We start from the raw sequence: 19886 nt of genomic DNA, 5'->3' as shown, positions 1-19886 counted from the left end.
GAAAGTACATCTATAAGTGATTCACAACCTATACTTTTTTAATCCAAAGTTACTACCAGTATTCATATTATTTTTTAAAAATCGTATTATAGGTCTTTGGGTAAAAGGCTATGTTTCTCAAAAATCATTAAGTATCAGTATGTAAATAAAAACCAAATATTTAAATAAAATTCCTTATCAGTATGGAGAGTACAGCTTTTAGCCTCCAAAGGCTGCAAACCCATCACAAAAATGTTATACAAACAAAAATGCTGTATAAGAAAAAGTTCCTGGGGAAGAGGGAGTGGGGGATCATGTAACACTAAAACAAAAGGAAAGATTCTTTTTATTATTATTTTAAAAATTTAAGTTTATTTTCAGAGAGAGAGAGAGAGAGAGTGCGCGCACTAGTGGGGGAGGGGCAGAGAGAGAGAGAGAGAGAGAGAGAGAGAGAGAATACCAAGCAGGCTCTAGGCTTCCAGTGCTGAGCCCGATGCCAGGCTCAAACCCACAAAACTGTGAGATCATAACCTGAGCTGAAACCAAGAGTTGGGCACTTAACTGACTGAGCCACCCAGGTGCCCCAAAAAGCAAGATTCTTAAATAATTGTTCTAGGGAATTTTTTTTTCCTTTTTTTCCTCCTAGGTAAGAACAAAATCCAAATGCTGTTTTTGGGGACTAGTTTTATGGAATGACTCTGGAATCAGTGTCTTTATGGCAGTTTCTAAATGAAAGGGTGTGCAAAGATGTCTAAATTTACAAATCAATGCCCTTCATTCAGGATGTACTATTATTTATGTAAATATCAGGAGAAGAAAGTATTCCAAATCACAAGAATACTTGTCTTTAAATATTGAGACCCAAAGAGTTGGGTAAACCTTGTGATCTATTGAAATGATTATCCTGGTCTTTCTAAAGTCCAATGTGGGGCTTGAATTCACTACCCTGAGATCAAGACCTGAGCCGAGATCAAACCTGAGCTGGGAACAAGAGTCAAAAGCTTAACCTCTGAGCCACCCAGGCGTCCCTAAAGGGGACATTTCCCAGCAGCATTTTGAGCCCTGAGAAAATCCCAGGCTTACCTCAGATGTATTCAGAGAGGGTTAAGAGGCAAAAAGTAAATGGAAAAGAGGACATCTGGGTGGCTCAGTGGGTTAAGCGTCCAACTTCGGTTCATGCCATGATCTCACAGTTCATGGGTTCGAGCCCTGCATCCAACTCTGTGCTGACAGCTCACGGCCTGGAGGCTGCTTCAGATTCTGTGTCTCCCTCTCTCTCTGCTCCTCCCAGGCACACGCTCTGTGTCTCTCAATTAAAAATAAACGTTAAAAAAAATAACTAAAAAAAAAGTAAATGGAAAAGAAATCAATAGTAAGGGAAAAAATAATAAACTGCCTTAGGCCACTTATCTATGTATTTATAACTCCCAGTTCTGTGCCCTTCTAAGCCTGTTGCCAAAAACCTGTCTGTAGGGTCAACATGAGCACAAGACTCTATTACTTGGGCAGGACAGGCTCATTTGAGGCAATCTGTGTGCTACAAATAGGAAGCTGAGAATGATTATATGGGGGCATCTACCTGGCTCAGTCGGAGGAGCATGTGACTCTTGATCTCAGGGTAATGAGTTTGAGCCCCACGTCAGGTGTAGCAATTACTTAAATAAATAAAACTTTAAAAAAATGGGGGCACTTGGGTGGCTCAGTCAAGCATCCAACTCTTGATTTCGGCTCAGCTCACAGTCCTGAGGTTTGTTCATAAGATTCAGGATGGAGTCGGGCTCTGCACTGACACCATGGAGCCTGCTTGGGATTCTCTCTCTCCTTCACTCTGTGCTCCTGCCCCTGCCTCTCTCAAAAATATATATATATAAACTTTTGAAAAAAGATTATATGGTCTTTGGGGTTCCTCCAGCTCCCAGATTCTACAGCTAATAAAAGGGGGAGGGGGAGGAGAGCCTCCTTCATTCTAAACTCTATACATAGCTCTTTCTGAAGCCAGACAAACCAAGATAGATAGGGAAGGCTGTTCTCCCTGTCTTGAGCTTCACTGGGTGGTATCATCTTGCTGAATCCATCTCAGTCCAGGGTGGTGTCCTAGGAAAAGACCTTCTGCTTTGGGGAGGAAGGGTGGATGTATAACCAAACCAAAGGGCCAATTTATGAAGTGACAGTGAACAATATAACAGCAAGGGCACCAAGCACTTCCACCCTTAACCCTTGACTTCCTACCCTGTGGGCACCTCCATGGAAAGCACATAGTGTTTAAAAAAGTAAAAATTTTAGGGGCACCTAGGTGGCTCAGTTGAGAGAGCACGTGACTTTTTTTTTTTTTAAGATTTATTTTTCTTTCTTTCTTTTTTCTTTTTTTTTCTTTTAAGTAATCTCTCCACCCAACTGGGGCTCGAACTTACAACCGGGAGGTCAAGAGTAGCATACTCCAGGGACTGAGTCAGCCGGGCGCCTCTAGAGTATGTGACTCTTGATCACGGGTTGTGACTTAGAGCCCACTGTTGGGTGTAGAGATTACTTAAAAACAAAATCTTTTTTTTTTTTTTTTTTTTTTTTTTTTTTTTTTTTTTTTTTTTTTTTTGTGGAGACGCTGGAGATCGAACAGGGCCTCAAATAGCAGATAGCGCTTTAGAAGCGTGTCAGTCGGTGAAGAATTGGGAGGAAAGGCCGGACTCCGCCTCACGCGGCTCAGGGAAAAGCTTGATGCGTCACCTCCAGGACAGAGGAGCACCTGCCCCCGGGTAGGCAGACGATCCCCTGAGCCAGAACTGCTCCTGGACTTGGGTGGCCAGACTTGCATTATCCCCAGATATTCGCTATTCATCCCTTTCCTGGCCGACCAGGCCCTCTTTCAGCTAGACGATCCTCCTTTAGATATGCTAATACTTTCCTCCTCTAGGGAAGGTCCAGTCCTAGGCGCTGATCTCTGTGTGGACTGGGGAGTTTCCTTTTTTCCCAGCTTGGGTAGGGATGGAATGGGCGATCTCACAGTTGCCACCTCTTCTGACCCCTCCCCAGTCCTCCTGATACCTGGCTTAAGAGGGTAGGGGGCTGGGAGGGCCCTTTCCCGCCACGGGGTCGCCCAGAGGGCTGGATCTTCCCGCCGGCGAGAAGGGCTGGTGCAAAACGCCGGGCAGCGCCCTCCCCGAGGCTGGGAGCCCAGCAGGGGCGTGTCCCCGCGCTCACCTGCCATTGGACAGGTGGGGCGGCCGAGCCGTACTATAAATGCGGAGCCGCCCGCCGCGGAGCCAGGAGCGCTGCACGATGGTGGACAGTGTGTACCGCACCCGCTCCCTGGGGGTGGCGGCCGAAGGGCTCCCGGACCAGTACGCGGACGGAGAGGCGGCACGCGTGTGGCAGCTCTACATCGGGGACACCCGCAGCCGCACGGCCGAGTACAAGGCCTGGCTGCTCGGACTGCTGCGCCAGCACGGCTGCCAGCGGGTGCTCGACGTGGCCTGCGGCACCGGGTGAGCCGGGGCGGGGGGCCAGGGAGCCGCTGGCTCGGCGTGGGGGGGCGGGGTGTGTGGGGGACCTCGGCCTGGTTGGTCCGGCAGCCTCCACCTGCGAGCCGCAGCCGGCCCGGGGCGGGACGAGGGGGGGCAGAGCGAGCGGGAGGAGGGGCTGAAGACACCCGGGGGCAGAGGGGGCGTGTAAGCACCGCAGGGTGGGGCCTGCCGGTTCGCCGGGGAGGGCGGCGGCCGGGCTTTGGCGCCAGACCGACGTAAGCTCGGGTCCTGGCTGCAGCACTGGTCCCGAAGTGATGGCCTTGGGCAGTGTTAACAGTTAACATTTGTTCAATATTTGCCCGTGCCGCCACGCGCGGTGCCAGGAGCTTTTGGCACATCCGTTTTTAAGATCCTCACATAACCTCATGAGGTAAGGAGTGATACCCCACTTACAATTGTGGAAATCCCGCCTCAGAGGAGCGAAAGCCCTCTACCTAGTGGAGAGGACATTCAGACAAAACACCATGCTGCACTACCTCCCCTGCACAGGTTCCTAAATTCCAGGAGACTCAGTTTGCCCCATCCCTCAAGTGGGGATAACATTGTCTACCTCACAGGGTTGCCATGAGAATTAATGCACATTTATAGAGCGCCCGGCTCTGAAGAGGTGCTAAAAAACCAAACCCAGAATTTGCTACCTGGTGATAAACCGATTTGCCAGGTCATTTGAGGTCAGTGGAGAAGGCCTAAGGAGAGGAAGCAGAGGAATGGTCTCAAGAGTGGAGGAGACAGGAGTGCCCAGCACAGAGCCTCCTCCTTGCCTTCCCAGGCCCCCTGACTGCCCCTCTTGGCCTCTCATCTCTGACCCTGCCCAGGGTGGACTCCATCATGCTGGTGGAAGAGGGCTTCACCGTGACCAGTGTGGATGCCAGTGACAAGATGCTGAAATACGCGCTTAAAGAGCGCTGGAACCGGCGGCACGAACCAGCCTTTGACAAGTGGGGTATGCAGGTCCAGTCAGGCCCTCCCCACCCAGCCGCCACGGACTCGGTACTCTCTGCCCTGGGCTCCTTCAGCTCCTGTGCTGGTGTGCTTTGTTTTCCTTAAGGGGGACAGCAAAATTACTTTCATTTCCCTGGAAAGGGAGGCTTACGCACCAGAATGAGGTATCTGGTGATGAGTCTTCTCCCTCCTCCCAAATAAAAACACAGAAGCACAGAGCCATGCTTCCCATCCCTGGTTTCCTCCTCCCTTGACCCCTTCTCCCCTTCCCCCTCCATGTCCATGGTGAGCTCCTCCTTCTAACCGGATGGGGAATCCCTGTGTGTCTTGAAGGAGAAACTGAGGCTGGGTTGCACTTGGTGGAGGTGAGTGCTGCTGGTGCCATGGTGCCACCCTGATCCCTCTTCCCCTTCCTGGTCCCAGTCATTGAAGAAGCCAACTGGATGACTCTGGACAAAGATGTGCCCCAGCCACCAGGGGGCGGCTTCGATGCGGTCATCTGCCTTGGCAATAGTTTTGCCCACTTGCCAGACTGCAGAGGTGAGAGAGGGCGTGGCCTTGAGCATGGCCCCTGCTTTGAGCTGTACCTCTTTCCACAGACCCCTGGGTGCCTGCTCTCCTGACAGAGCAGACTGTTTTCTGCTCCTCTATGCCTTGGCATCTGTATCCCTGGGGAGGAGAAAGATGGGAGGGAGACTGGTGCTCGGAGCCCTGAGCAGATGGAGCCTCTCTGCCCCTGCCCGGAGCTCAGGAGACCAGAGTGAGCACCGGCTGGCACTGAGGAACATCGCGAGCATGGTGCGGTCTGGGGGCCTGCTGGTCATCGATCATCGCAACTACGACCACATCCTCAGCACAGGCTGTGCACCCCCAGGAAAGAACATCTACTATAAGGTGGGGCCCCTGGCGGGGGGGGGGGGGGGGAGGCCCAGAGTGGGGGATGGGGGACGTGATCCTGCGGTCCAGGCCCCACAATGGTTGCAGAGGCTAATGCAGCCTGCACCACCACCTACAGAGTGACTTGACCAAGGATATCACGACATCAGTGCTGACAGTGAACAACAAGGCCCACATGGTGACCCTGGACTACACGGTGCAGGTGCCGGGCGCTGGCCAGGATGGTTCTCCTGGTTTGAGGTACCCACTCGGCTAGGTAGGGGTGAGGAGGGGTGGTGCTGAGGCCACCAGCCCTCATGGTTGGTTGGGGGCTCTGTTGCAGTAAGTTCCGGCTCTCCTACTACCCGCACCGTTTGGCTTCCTTCACGGAGTTGCTCCGAGCAGCCTTCGGGGGCAAGTGCCAGCACAGTGTCCTGGGGGACTTCAAGCCTTACAAGCCTGGCCAGGCCTACATCCCTTGCTATTTCATCCATGTGCTCAAGAGGACGGACTGAGCACTGAGTGTGGCCTCAGCTCCTACGACCCTCTGCCCAGGCACTGCCAGATCCGTCTGGGGAGGTGGGGACTGGCAGCCCCATACCAAGCCTAACCCCTGGTGCAGACCCTTGGGGTGTGGGGAGGGGCAGACTGCTGCTGGGGGTACGGGGATTTGGGTTCAGGCAAATGGAAGTGTGAGCAATATAGTCTGTGCCTTTTTCAGTTCCTGCACGCTTGGTGTTTATATCAGAAGGATCAGGCTCCTGTGGTGCCCGCCTTGCCCTCCCCTGTGGCTCACTCCTTCCACAATCTTGCTCTTTCCCACTGCACCCTTTCAGACCACAACCAGCAGGGGGCAGCATACATTTTATTTTCAGCCAAGACTGGACTCCCTCAGTGCCCCACCCCAGAACTCCAGGCCCAAGCCCCTCCTTCTGAGCAGAGGGTCTTTGGTGTTGGAGCTGGAGCTGGCCTGGGAGGACGAACAGGTAGGCAGGGGATGATGCCTCTGAGCTCTTGTGGGGTTACGCGGCACCTCGGGGTTCTCAGGAAGGTAGGCCGACTTTGGGTGCAATAGCAGCACACTGAGAAAGGGCCCCTTGCTCTCTCAGGTCTCTGTGGGGACATCTGAGTACCTTTAGCCACTGTGGGCAGGGTCCCGGCTTGCAGGAGGCTCCTAGCAGGCGGCAAACTTGCGCTGGATGCGCTTGTACCGGAGCAGCTCCTGCTCACTGACCGAGGGCTGCAGCCGGGCAGCGGCCTGCAGCAGGTCCTCCATGGTGAGCAGCAGTGCTGAGCTTCCGGGCTCCAGCCCTGGCAGGGGGTGACAGGGGGCAACAGAGGCTGTGGTCTATGTCCGAGGAGGGCAGAGCCCTGGGTAGGCATCTTCTTGCCAAGAGTCCCCTAAAGGTCAACAGTCCCTCCTCTGAAATCTAGGACCAGGCCTGGTTCCCATTAGCTTTTTGGTTGACCTCTGGGGCTGGCAAGTGACTCACCTTCCTCCAGGTCCTGAACCCTGCGTTTGAGGGCAGCTGTCATGGCATCAGAGCAGAGGGAGTAGAGGTCTGCCCCCGTCAGCTGGGGAGGGCAGCGGTCCAGCACGTTCACCAAGCTCACGGAGGGCTCTAGCTTGAATCTGTTGTGCAGATACAGGAAAGGAGAGAAACAGTTTTACCTGGCATCCCCTGCTTTGTCAAGAGGCATCCCTGACCAGCTTATTCTGCATGTTGCATTTATCCCCGGACCATCCCAAGGCCCAAGCCCTTTGGGAGTCTCCCCCTAACAGGGCATACTTGCGTGTGATGGCGCTCAGAACGCGTAGCTGGGAGGCGCGGTCCTCGCTCACCCCCACAAACACCAGCTTGTCAAATCTTTAGGGAAATAGGCGGGCATAAGGGTCAGGGAGCCCAGCATGAGGGTGGAGGAGGCATAGGATGGGGGTCAGGGGAGAGGCCCCAGTGGGCCTGGTAGAGGTGAGAGGTATGGGGTGCACACCTGCCAGGCCGCAGAAGGGCAGGGTCCAGGAGGTCTGGTCTGTTGGTGGCCCCAATCACAAACACATCTCGAGTGCTGTGAAGCCCATCCAGCTCGGCCAGGAGCTGAGACACCACCCTACAAATCAGGACATGAAGGCAAGAGAGTCCTTTGGCCCTTCCTCGGCCCCTGCCCTACCAGCAGTGCCTGTCCTTACAGGTCTTCTCCACAGGGCCACCTGCTCTGCTGTGCCCTGTACACCCCTCCAGGCAGGCCCCCCATTCCGTTCAACGTCCCCCACCCAACTCCAAGGCCCCTATTTCAGAACTGGAATGACAGGTACTCTGGGTGCTGAACACTGTTGCAACCTGTCTCCCATCCCTCCGTCTTGGACCCCAGACTCCATTCTGGCTCAGATCCCCACCTGTCCATCACACCTCCAGAGTCTCCACTTCGCCCCCGGCTTGGAGCCAGGGAGTCCAGTTCATCAAAGAAGATAATGCATGGAGCCGCAGCCCTGGCCCTGGCAAACACTGAGGAGAGAAAGGGACACACAGGAGGGGGAAGCTCAGGGGTGTCTAAAGTCAGGAGATAGGGGAGGAAGAGCCAGGTGTGACAACTCATCCCTCCAGGTACTAGGCCACCCTGGGCACGTCCTTTGTGGAAAGGACCGTGAGACCTTAGAAAGACCAGGAGCAGCCTGGGGGTGTTGGTAGGCAGCACAAGGGCCATCGGGGTTTGGGAAGGGCTAGAACCTGGGCCCCTCCTCACCCACTCACCTTCCCGCACATTCTCCTCACTTTGGCCCACATACATGTTGATAAGCTCGGGCCCCTTCACGCTGAAGGAGAGGATGAGATTTGTCAGATGCATAAATACACAAGTGACCTCTCAGCCAGCCCCTCCTGCTCCCCAGCCTGTTGCGGCCCCCAATTTGCCCACCATCCCTTCCACACCCCCTCGCCACCTGAGGAAGGTAAGGCTGCATTCAGTGGCTACTGCCTTGGCCAGGAGGGTCTTGCCAGTGCCAGGGGGACCATGGAGCAGAAGGCCCGAGCGCCTCAGGCCCAGGCTCAGAAGCTCTGGGTGCTCTAGAGGGAGCTGAATGGTCTCCAGAATCTCCTTCTTCACCTCCTGCAGCCCGCCCACATCATGCCAGGACACCGAGGGGATCTAGGAGACGGAAAGTGCATGGTTGGGGATATGGTGGTGAAGAGAGCTGCAGTCCTACCTCCAAGGACCTGGAGTCTCTACCTTGGGGGCTCCAATGGCCCGAGAGTGAGCTGTCTGCAGCTGCTCCAGTGCCTGCCCGAAATCCTCAGCCAGGAGGGGAAAGCCAGCAGCACACAGCTCCCCCTCATCCTCCTCACTCAAGCCGCCTGCCAAACTGCGAAGAGAAACCCAGGAAGGCCTCTGGAGGACCTGACGTACGTACCCTGACGTACATCAGGGTCCTGGTTTCTCCTCCCCGCCCCCCCCCCCCAGCCCTCACCCATCCACCCACCCACAATTCCTCTTGCCTCCTTTCCCTTCTGTGCCCAGTTTCCTTACCCCAAGTTCTTGATCCTGGCACAGGCTGCCCGGCTGCTGTGGGTCAAAAGGGCATAGAGATCCCCTACCACAAAGCCCTGGGAACCACAGGAAAGGACACATGAGCAGGGCACAGTTGGCAAGAGCCCTCAGGAGGCTAGTCCCCCAGCTGGCGCAGAGACCCCAGTGTTGAAGCCTCGGGGTTTTCTACCCTCACTCGCAGGGCAGCTGGATCGTACCACCGCGGCTCAGAATGCGGGGAGGCCTGTGCCCGCCTCAGTACTCACTGCGCACCGCCGTGCCAGCTGTGGCAGCTTCACCTCTTGGCCCAGCGGGAGATGGGCAGTGAGGGCCCGCAGGACACTGAGCCGCTGCCCCTCTGACAGCACGGGCACCTCCAGCTGGTGAGGAAATGCTGTCTGGACATCGACAGGCAGGTTCTGGGCCTTGCTTGTGGTAGCCACAGCGATCAGCGGCGGGCAGCTGCAGACACGGAGTGGGCACTGAGGGCGAGAATGTGGCTGGCAGCCCCTGAGCCCTGTCCTGTCAGGAGGCTGGTGCCATAGGGCAGGGAGGTGGGTGGGTGCTGGGATGGGAGAGGAGGTGAGCACCCCACAGCTTCCTGGATGGGGCTCCATGGGCATACCTTGAGAGGGGGACCTATGCTTCCCCCCTCACACAGGGAGCTCCCTGAGGGTAGAGCCTGTGCTTTTTCTCTAGTGCTCCCCACAAAACACGAGGGAGCACATCCTCCTCCCTCTGAATACCCCAAGCTCCTCTGCTCAGGGCCGTCTGGAGAATGGCCAAATGGGTGGGATGTCTGAGAAGCCATTTGAGGAAGAGAGGGCAAAAGGCTGAAGAGAGATGAGGGTGGCTTGGCCCTGCCCCTTTACAGACCCAGCTCTGTATAATACCTGGTGAGGGGGTCCTCATCGAGGAGGAGGTGACGCAGCGTGGCCACCACACGGGCGTCCTCACCGAGCCCATCACGGTCCCGACCCAGAAGGTCCACAGCTGTCAGCAATAGAACCACAGGCCGGCAGCGCCGGGCCCGGGAGAAGATGGCCTGCAGTTTTGTCTCCACAGCTCCGCTACTGTCTGCACAGAGGTTGGAGCAGGGCACCTGGGGAGGAGACCCCGATGGTCTGTGAGCAAGGGGCAGGTGTGACTGAGGCAGGAATGGCGGGGAGAGTAGCCAGAAGATGCCGGCCATCTTCTTTTTAGAGAGCAGGGATGGGGGAGAAGGTAACACTGGCCAAGTCCTACCTCTTCTTTACTCTAACTTCATTCCCTGGACTGTCCAACAAAATCTTCAAACCCCTTCCTTTTTTAAAGTCTCTCTTAGTAGCTGAGAATCATGGGAATCTGCCTGACCAACTGGCCCACTGGGCCGAGGCATTAGGGCCAGGCCAGGGAGGAGGGGAGAAGGAGAATCTGGGCTGGGGAAATGTGGTTGGGGTTCTACTCTCCAGGTACCCTCACCTTCAGTAGGTGGAGGCCAAGGCGGCTGCAGGCTGCAGTGACAGCTGTGGTCTTCCCACTGCCTGGGGGACCATGGAGAAGGACACTGCTGGTTCCTGTCAAGAGGGCACCTCTGCAACCAGAGAACAGACACTTGTCTCCTCCATTCTCTCAAAGTTAAGAGCCCTCAGTAGCAGGGGTCCTTGGATCTAGAAAGCAGATAGCCTGTTTCTCTTTTCTTGAGGCATCCCCCTTCCTCCAGGGCTGTTTCCATATGGTGAGGCTGTATTTCCCATACCACCCGTGGTGCTCTGGCGGGGGCATGGAGTATATCCACCAGCCAGGACAACTCCCTTGTCGTCATGGCCTTCAGTAAAGCCTTGACTGTTATGTCTCGTCTGGAATCACGAGGAATTAGGGAAGGGTCTGTGTCTACACTTAGGCCAGTGGTATGAGGAACTGCATCTTTTGGGGCCAGGGTGGTGAAGGACAGAATGGCTAGTGGGCTCCCCAAGGGGAAGGGCGGTCTCAGAGACAGCTGTCTCTGGTAGAGATTCTTCCTCCCCAGCCAACCCTGGAGGATGGAGATTATCCCCAGAAAGGAGCCTAGGAATTTGCTTACAGAAAGGACATGGGCGAGTGGCCTGGGCATACTAGTTTGAGGGAGGTCCACCCAATCCCACTCCGGCCAGCACATTAGGAACTACTCGTCCAGCCCCCTGCCCCTCCAGAGATGTTCTGAGCAGGCTTTCCTCACACCCTGAGGCCACGGCCTCACTCACCCTGGCTGGAGGCGAGGCTTCAGGGCAGCACAGAGCTCGGTCACTAAGGCCTCCAGGCCCGGAGGAGACAAGCTGTTCCAGGGAGTGGATTCTCCTGAAGTGAGCCTTGGAACAGGGCTCAGGGTAGAACCCACCTGTGAAAGGTGGCAGGAAGCTTTAGTGTCTGGGAGTTGTTTCTGCTTCTTTCCCCAGGTCTACTCCCATCCCCAGGGCCTCACCAAGTACAAGGAGGTATGAGCAGTGTCTGCCAAGAAGGCGCTCGTTGGCCCATCCGGAGCTTCCCCAAGGGTTTTCTTCACTTTAAAAAACATCTCCCGCCACCTGAAGGAAAGAAGCCCCATGAATCCCAGACCCAGAGCCCACATACACCCCTCCCTGAGGACAAGGCGGCTGTCTCAATCATAGAGGTCCCCAGCAGGGACAAACTCAAGAGCAGCATGAGTAACGGACATGAGAGTTATGGCATGGTGGGGGGTGGGGAAGGGGAGAGGAGTAGGGATAGAAGAAAGCGAATGGTCTTCCTCATCTTCCAGGCTGGCCCATGTACATTTTTGAGGGCAGGAGCTATAACTGTCCTCCACATCCCTCATGACAACCATCAGGGAGCCATGGGGGCGTGATTCTCCGGGTGAATGGCCTACCCACCCACTCCGATGGCAGAAGACACAGCTGCACTAAGCAATGATCATCTGGCCATTTTCACTGGCTTCAGACTACTGTCTTCCCCGCAAATTCATACCTCCCAAGGCCTTCCAAAGCCTCAGCAGGAAGGGCTCCTTGGTTCTTATTCAACAATCCACAAAATCAAATTGCAGATACCTTCCTAAAGACAACTAATGATTAATGATTCTCTATTTTGGCTGCACATTAGAATGATCTGTAAAACTTCTGAAAATCAGTATCTGCCACATGTTGTAGGATTCCATTCAGCAGATGGTAATTGCTGGGTGCTGAGGGATGGAGGGAGTACAGCATGACTGTTAATGGGTAGGGTTTTGGGGTGATGAAAATATTCTGCAATTAGATAGTGGTGTTGGTTGCATAACCTTGTGAATCTACTAAAAGCCACTGAATTGTACACCTCAAACGTGGATTTAATGGCATATGAATTATATCTCAATTTTTTTTAAGTGATCTCTAAACCCATGTGGGGCTTGAACTCACGACTCCGAGATTAAGAATTGCATGTTCTACAGACTGAGCCAGCCAGGTGCCCCATGTCAGCCTTTTAAGTTAGCATTTTTCTCTCCTTTGGAAAAAGTTAAAAAACTTCACAGGCCCCAGCTTCACCTTGATTCTGCTCCAATAGGTCTGAGGGGGCTCAAGCATCTGTATTTTTCAAAAGCTCCCCCAGCCATAACCAAGGCTGTGCAAGTCACTGCTAGTGTCAGAGTGAATTAGCGCTCTTCAGCGTCCTAAGGGTGCAGAGTGGGGGAGCGGGTAGTAGTTACTAGCCCAATTTCCAGATAAAAATGATGAACCACCCTCCTCTTTAATCCTCAGGTAGAAAGGCAATGACTTGGCCCAGACTTGGGCCTCTCGAAGTTCCAATTGGTGCAAATTGCTGTTCACCGTGTCTCGCAGTCATAAAACTGTTTACTCCGGCAACAAAGTGGATTGGTGGGAATAACTCAAGGCGGAGGGGAGAGGCATACCAGACAGGTATTGTGAACTCTTGCAACTATTAGGGTGGGCAGTTATTGTGGTTAAAAACTAGAACATAAGGAAGACTGTGTCTTACTACTATTCAGTATACATGAACAGTGGGTGGGTCTATAACCTGGAATCTCAATCCTGAGCCACTGCACGTGGTAAGCAGTGGAATCCAAGGAGGAACAGCACTGTGGAGGGTTAGGGGGAAACTCCCCTTCCACGGACAGCGGTAGGACCATCTCAGTGAGTGCAAGGAGCAGACTTCTAGAACACATCTGGGTATTTCTGGGGAATGCTGTGTGTTATTAAGAGCCAGACGGGAGACAGTGCAGCTGGATCCTGCTGGCCTGCTTTGGGGAGGTGGAACCGTGGAAGAGCCTGAAGAAGCTACACTACCAACACTGGAATTCTGTTCCAGGGATCTCAGGAGCCTCCTAGCAGGGCTTTCCTTACCAGGTCTGGGGGAGGAGGGCTAAAGCACTCATTGCTATCTGTCCTTAGGCCAAACTGCTGACCCCAACCCTGCTTTCCAGGACCTACTCAGGGGAAGAACTGTGTGCTCAGCAGCCAGAGAGAGGCAGGCCGCTACAGGGCCAGAACAGCAGACATCCAGGAACAGAACAGGCTTGCTGGTCTATCTCAGAAGGGTCCAGTGCCTACTTTCCTCTGAAGGTACAAAGGGTGGGCATTCTGTAGGTTTCCTACAGAAAGCTAGCTCACAGATGTTTGCTATATTTAAGATGGGAGACAGAAGTGACTAATACAGGCCTGGCACTTTCTACGAGGCCCCAGTTGTAGATTTGATTTGGGAAAGCTCAAAGAGGCGCCGTGAGCACCAAGTGGGATTACAACGTGCACTACCAGGTGCTTCATCTGAGTACCACAACTCTGAGTGAACCAAGCTCTGAACGTTGACCAAGGATGAATCGGATGTCTGAACAAGGCATCTGCCTTGGCAGAGGACCCAAGCTGACTAGGCCAGAGACCTTGGGCATGCCCACTCTTAAACCTCAGTTCCTTCAGACTGGTCCCATCACCTCACTGAAATCCCCTGAACATTGGCTTAGCGTGTCAATCAGTTGTGTTCTCCTTCTAGGACATCACTATAGGAAATCAGTCCTGGGGTATCAGGCTACACATTCTCCCCTTTCACAAAGCAGTCTCTGAATTCTCTGCCTCACCATTTTACACGGAACCCCTGTGATCAGTCGACAGGGTGGCAAAAGGATGGACTCCCTATTTTGGGTGCTTGGCTCAGTCATGCTTATATTTCTCTTTATTGAGGATAAAGAAAAAGAGAAGGCCCCTCAATAACAGCAGCAATCTCTCTTTCCCCCATTTTGGGAGATAGGATCAAAAAGCTCCATGTGCACACACTATCGATTAGGGCAGAAATCGAAGCTTGGGTCTCTTTATGTTGAGTATATGGGAAGTGTGGCCTGAAACCTGGTGCAAACAACACTGTGGTTGAGAAGGAAAAGCAAGGAGTCTCATGTTGGTCTAGGCTCTTAAACTTCTTAATGCTTTACATTACCTATGACCACCCAACAAGTTGAGGATAAAACACCTCCCACAGGCAGTAGGCAGTGGTTCTTCATCTTTTTTCAGTCCTGCACCCATGTGAGAACCCGAAGAAAGCATGTACCTTTTCTCTAGAAAAATGTACATGACAACAACAGCAGAATTTTCTTATATACAAAATTATTCCACACAACTTGCGGGGAGGGGATCGTAGAACTCTTGCACCCAGGTTAAGAATCCCAACTGTAGGACAGGAGGCAGCTGCATACCTGGGCAGTTTCTCTGGGCTTCCTTCCAGGACCTCTACTTGCCCAACTGTAGGCACACACAGAACATCCCCTTCCTGGACTGCCCTGCAACACAGCAGTGGCCCTGGTCAGCTCACAATGAGAGTCAAGAACATGGGCCTGACATATCCCCACATGTCCACTCCCAACCTGCAGACCATAGGGACCTACTGCCCACCCAGAGATCCCAAGCAGTTGTTCAGAGAACAAGTCTGACCTAGAATGAACCAGGGCAGGGGAGGGGAGGGGGGAGATGGCAGAGAGGCTAGAAAGGAGGATCAGAGAGCAGTGAGGGGGCGAAGCTGAGTCCTGGCTCTTTGGGGGCCCTCTCAATTCATAGGTTCCTCAGTTTAGAATGTCCAGATTCACCTCACAGTACCAATTTCTCTTCTATGGACCGCCTGCTACACCAAGAGGCATCTAGCTGCAATACTGCTTAAAACGTGGCTTTGTAAAGTCAAAGGCTCTGTGGGACCTGAATCTAAGGCATGGGATAGGAGGAGAGCAACAAGGGTGAGATGCTATCTTCTTGAAAGGGGGAAGCAGCTAACCTGGGTGTCTGAAAGTGCCGGTAAAGAACATGGTCATAATTTCCATTCGTGCTGTAGTGGGGAGAGGACACAATTTCGATGTGTAACTCTTTGGCAAACAGAGGCCCAGGCAGCACTGAGCAGCTTCCTTTGTCTTCAGGGATGCTGGAGCCTTCCAAGTACCTCTATTAGAGAAATAACCACCACCTTATAACCTTCTTCCAAGGAGTCAGGCTCTGCCCTACCTTAACGTTAGCAGCCCATATTTCTATTTGCATCCTCTATCCACAAGGCCCGTGGGAGGGGAGGCCTAAGGCAGCAGAACTGAATACCTGTATCTCTTCCCTGGAAACAGAAACCTCTCCTCCTAACGGGCACCAGGAAGAGATTTCTGACTCTGGCTCCAAACAGTTCCCCACTAAAAATAATCTTTCTGTGATACCTTTAAGTTGGCCCTGAGTCAGTAAAGTGGTAAAGACACTTCATTCCCACAAGCCCTTTGAGTAGCCACCAGGCAAAAACTGGGATTGATATTAATTGGACATTAGTGGGGACACTCTGAATTCAGGCTGTGAGAAACGGATATGATCTCAGTAAAGCTGACAGGATTGGTTCAGCTGAATGAGCTCCAGTCTGAGGACTCCAGAGTTTTTCCTCCATTCAAAAGGAAACCCACACCAGACTCCTATTCATGCATATCTTATATCCTTCTTGACATCTCATAGCACTAATTGGCTATGCCAGCATGATCTAACAGAACTTTCCACAGTGCTAAGAGATGTTATCTACATGTGCTATCGAGCACTTGAGATGAGACTAAAGCAATCAAAGAATTGAGTTTTAAATTTTATTTAGTTTTAATTAATTGAAAAAGCCACAATGTGGCTAGTGGCTTCCATATGGGACAGTGCAGGCCTAAACCACACATCTAGGTGCCTCATTAAATATTAGACTGTATTTGTTCCCCCAAATACAACAATCTTCTCGAAGTAATCTAAACCAAAAACTTCTCTTAGGTACATTTTTAAAAAATATTAAAATTCAACCCCAGGCACTAAAGATAATAAAGAGCCCTCCCCTTCAAGGAATTTACAATATACAACTGAGAATTAGAGTACATAATCATAACAGGGCAGAAAATAAATACCCTAAGGAAGATACAAAATGCTACAGGAGGAAGAATTCATGTTAAATGTGTGGTAAGATTATGTAAGGCTTTGAGAAGGTGGCATCTTTAGATGGTCTTTAAAAGGAAAGGATGGTAGGATTTTAACAGATGAGGCTACAAGAACAGGAAGGAACTTGAAGTCAAGGATAAGCATGAGCAAAAACAAAGAGGTATCATCCTCCATATTATTCAGTACAATTCTGGATACACTGCAGCAATTCAACAAATAATTGAGTAGATTAACATACTGTAAACACCTGGTAATTTGACTATGCCTCTCTTCTTTCCCCTGAATAGAGGAAATCCCTTCCCATGCACCACCACACCATGGAGAGTTATATTTTGATTACAGAGAACAGATAAATGAGACTAAGAGACATTAGGATCTAAGGAGTAAGGGACCTAAATTCTACAGCTCTTTTCTTCCAATTCAGTTGAGGTAAGGAAGAGGGAATAAGGGGGTGGAAACATTCCTGACCTCAGTCCTGTATCCTACCTGAATTCTGAGCTCTCCCACTTCCAGGGGATCACAGCCGAGATTAAAAGCCAGAGTGGCAGGCACCAGGGCCAGTCCGTCAGCGAGGGGCTCTCCTGGCTGCCCAGAGCCAGGTCCCAGCCTTTCAGAGAGATCCCAGCGAGGCTCTAGGACCTGCACCTTGGCCAAGTGTGGCTGGGAAGTGTTCGACGACTCCCCGGCCCGGGTCACCCACACCCATTCGCCCTGGAAGAGGCCCAGGCTACGGAGGCAGCTCCGGCTTACACCCAGTGAATCCCCAGTCCCTCCCAGAACTCCCCGGAGTTGCCGGACTGTGCGGTTAACCGCGAAGGAGGACACCACGGGCGGAGGTGGGGGCGGGCTGCTGTCTCCAGTCTCCGGACCCAGTTTGGCCCGCCCACGGAGCTCAGTGACAGCTAGCCGCGTCCCTGGGCCCAGCAGTCCTTGCAACGCCGGCCGAGTCTCCAGCACCCGAGGTCCGGGGACTGGCAGGGCCTCTCCGCGCCGCACCAGCAGCGGCCCGACTCGCGGTCCGAGCCCGGGCCCCGGCGAGGTGCCAAGCAGCGCCCAGCCCAGCGCCGGAGGCCGCCGCACGGGCCGTGCCCGCACCCACGCCCCAGGGCCCAGAGCAAGGAGCCGCAGCAGCGAGAGGCTAACCAGCAGCTCCGGGGGCCCGGGACCCTGCTCCTCGGTCCCTGCGCCCGGCCCCTCCAGGGCCGCCACTAGCAGCGCCGGCCCTGCAGGGCTCTCCCCTGCAGGTCGCAGGGCCAGCACCAGTCCCAGTCCCGCTGCAGGCCACGGGCCCCCGGGAGGCAGCAGCACCGCCAACGGGGGTGTCTCGGTCGGGAAGGGCTCCAGGACCCGCAAGACTGCCAGCGCCATGGTGACAGACCAACGAGGAAGCCGTTGGAGCGCGGCTTCCGGGCCAGCGCCGCACGCGGTTTCCGCTTCCGTCCGGGGAGGCGCGAGAAGAGTAGGAGGGGCGGCGGGTTCCTGGAGCGTCCTCCTGGAGGGTGAGCCCCGGCTGGGATTGACGTCTTGGTGCCTCTGTGGCAGTAACACATTCACTGCCGTTGCGTAGTCCTTTGAGACCGTGTTTGCAGGGATCTGCCTGCCGCGCCTGTTAGGGATTAACGTGCTCTTCTGCCACGCACTTAGCAGTTAATTGAATGATCAGCGAACTTCCTGCGTGCCCAGGACCAACTTGGCCCAGTGCTAGGAGCTATGGGTGGAGTGTTTAGGAAGGATTCCACTACTCTGTGGAACTCCTACACTTTCCAGTGTGGAACTATAGGCACTGGGATTTGGGTATTGTGGGGAAGGTTACAGGAGGGAGTGGTAGGATAAAACGGTCTCACAGTGCTTATGGGTATGTAGTGGCTGCTGGCTGGATTACTACATGTGATTCATGTAGCCCTGGAGTACTTGGTGCTGCCACATCTGTTTCAACACATCCTACACAAAACCCACGTTCCGGTGTTTCTTGTCCTGTTCCTTCTACTCCCAACAAACTTGAAGTGAAGACAAAGCAACTTTGCTTTTTCATTCCTCCAAAACCGGTTGCTCTCCCTTCTGCTCCTCACCGCCCCCCCCCCCTCCCCTCCCAATCAGTCCTTGCAGACTGGAGGCCCATGTCCTGTTTCTACCCTGGAGGAATGGGAAGCAGAGCAGGAGGAAGAGAGGTGTTTAAGGCTTCAGTCATGAGCACCCAACCAACAGCTTGCTTCCCAACAAGATTCCATCCTTGTCTCCACCTCCTCTGCTCTGTGCAAGTCACTTGGACACTAGTAGGCCACACTTCAAGTTATTAACAATATATTTGCACTTAGAATCAATGGATTGGTTGGTGGTAATCTGCTTTTTAAAAATTATTATTGTTACTTTTTAATGTTTATTTTTGAGAGAGAGTGTGAGCAAGGGAGGTATGGAGAGAAGGGGTGGGGTGGGGACAGGATCCGAAGCAGGATCCAGGCTGACAGCAGAGAGCCCGAACCCCAGATCAGGGCAGAGAGAGAGGAAGAGAGAGAATACCAAGCAGGCTCCTCATCACCAGTGCAGAGCCCAATGTGGGGCTCGAACTCACCAACCGTGAGGTTATGACCTGAGTCAAAGTCGAATGCTCAACCAACTGAGCCACCCAGTGCCTAGGTGGTAATTTACTCTTTCTGGACCTTGTATTCTCCTCCAACCACTGCACAACTTACTTCTTTCCTTCACAGATGAAGAGCTTGAGGCAGCCCTCTACTTTGTACTTAGGCATTCCTGAAAATCTGAGAGTTGAATATTAGGTTTATATGTTATAAGGTATTTCTATTCCTAGCGAGACAAAATATTTTTATTTATTTATTTTTTAATGTTTTTATTTATTTTTGAGACAGAGACAGAGCATGAGCAGGGGAGGGGCAGAGAGAGAGGGAGACACAGAATCTGAAACAGGCTCCAGGCTCTGAGCTGTCAGCACAGAGCCCGATGCGGGGCTCGAATTCACGGACTGTGAGATCATGACCTGAGCCGAAGTGGGATGCTCAACCAACTGAGCCACCCAGGCACCCCGACAAAATATTTTTTAAATGATTATAGTTCCTGGAGGTATTTCTAGTCTTAAACTTGAAATTGCCCAGTTCCACAATTTTTTTTTTTTAACTAATCTGCCCAACATGAGTCTTGAACTCATGATCTCAAGATCAAGAGTCATTGGGGCACCTAGGTGGCTCAGTTGGTTAAGTGTCTGACTTCGGCTCAGGTCATGATTGCACGGTTCATGAGTTCAAGCCCCACATTGGGCTCTGCACTGGTGGTGCAGGGAGCCTGCTTGGTATTCTCTCTCTCCCTTTGTCTCCGCCTCTTCCCCACTTGTGCTCGCTTGCTCTCTCTCTCTCTCTCTCTCTCTCTCTCTCTCTCAATAAATAAATAAATAAATAAGCTTTATTATTTTTTTATTAAAAATTTGTTTAGTGTTCATTTAAACATCTCTCTGGGTGGGGCAGGGGCAGAGAGAGAGGGAGAGAGAGAATTCCAAGCAAGCTCTGTGGTGTCAGTGAAGAGCCAGATGTGGCACTCAGTCTCATGAACTGTGAGATCATGACTTGAGCCGAAATCAAGAGTCAGATGCTTAACTGACTGAACCACTCGTTGCCCCACATTTTTTTTTTTGGAGGTGCTCCTCCAATTC

The 19886-nt window shown here is 52.9% G+C and overlaps 2 protein-coding genes across 3 annotated transcripts; one reads left to right on the top strand and one right to left on the bottom strand.

The window, feature by feature from the left end:
- Positions 1-3213: 3213 nt before the first annotated feature.
- GNMT (glycine N-methyltransferase) lies at positions 3214-6038 on the top strand. The gene is made up of 6 exons (XM_027057725.2): positions 3214-3458; positions 4313-4440; positions 4863-4979; positions 5191-5333; positions 5455-5576; positions 5659-6038. Exons 1-6 carry the CDS (start codon positions 3214-3216, stop codon positions 5828-5830), a joined length of 927 nt encoding a protein of 308 aa, XP_026913526.2. The 3' UTR covers positions 5831-6038.
- Positions 3369-17645, bottom strand: PEX6 (peroxisomal biogenesis factor 6). 2 transcript variants are annotated; one of them, XM_053222781.1, is made up of 18 exons: positions 16715-17645; positions 15072-15235; positions 14503-14586; positions 11278-11380; positions 11060-11193; positions 10299-10410; positions 9731-9939; positions 9104-9299; positions 8838-8914; positions 8541-8673; positions 8254-8459; positions 8066-8127; positions 7711-7819; positions 7308-7424; positions 7106-7183; positions 6809-6948; positions 6449-6626; positions 3369-5108 (listed from the first exon to the last, which is right to left on the bottom strand). In XM_053222781.1, the coding sequence occupies exons 1-17, from the start codon at positions 17594-17596 to the stop codon at positions 6490-6492; spliced, it is 2943 nt and encodes a 980-aa protein (XP_053078756.1). In that variant the 5' UTR covers positions 17597-17645; the 3' UTR covers positions 3369-5108; positions 6449-6489. The 2 variants fall into 2 exon arrangements, with proteins under 2 accessions (XP_053078756.1, XP_026913525.1); XM_027057724.2 differs by lacking the exon at positions 3369-5108 and having other exon boundaries at positions 6163-6626.
- Positions 17646-19886: the final 2241 nt, after the last annotated feature.

Source organism: Acinonyx jubatus, chromosome B2, assembly GCF_027475565.1.
Source record: "Acinonyx jubatus isolate Ajub_Pintada_27869175 chromosome B2, VMU_Ajub_asm_v1.0, whole genome shotgun sequence".
Taxonomy (NCBI): domain Eukaryota; kingdom Metazoa; phylum Chordata; class Mammalia; order Carnivora; family Felidae; genus Acinonyx; species Acinonyx jubatus.
The sequence above is the reverse complement of the archived record's forward strand: the minus strand, read 5'-3'. Positions and strand labels throughout refer to the sequence as shown.

Bases quoted from the DNA above. Each gene is read 5' to 3' on its own strand.
- GNMT (XM_027057725.2), top strand. From the start codon at position 3,214: ATGCGGAGCCGCCCGCCGCGGAGCCAGGAGCGCTGCACGATGGTGGAC. The intron at 4,441-4,862 runs GTATGCAGGTCC...TCCTGGTCCCAG, and splicing joins ACCAGCCTTTGACAAGTGGG to TCATTGAAGAAGCCAACTGG. The intron at 5,577-5,658 runs GTACCCACTCGG...GCTCTGTTGCAG, and splicing joins GATGGTTCTCCTGGTTTGAG to TAAGTTCCGGCTCTCCTACT.
- PEX6 (XM_053222781.1), bottom strand. From the start codon at position 17,596: ATGGCGCTGGCAGTCTTGCGGGTCCTGGAGCCCTTCCCGACCGAGACA. The intron at 7,184-7,307 runs GTGTGCACCCCA...ATTTCCCTAAAG, and splicing joins GCCCTTCTGCGGCCTGGCAG to ATTTGACAAGCTGGTGTTTG. The intron at 6,949-7,105 runs GTATGCCCTGTT...TCTGCACAACAG, and splicing joins CTGAGCGCCATCACACGCAA to ATTCAAGCTAGAGCCCTCCG.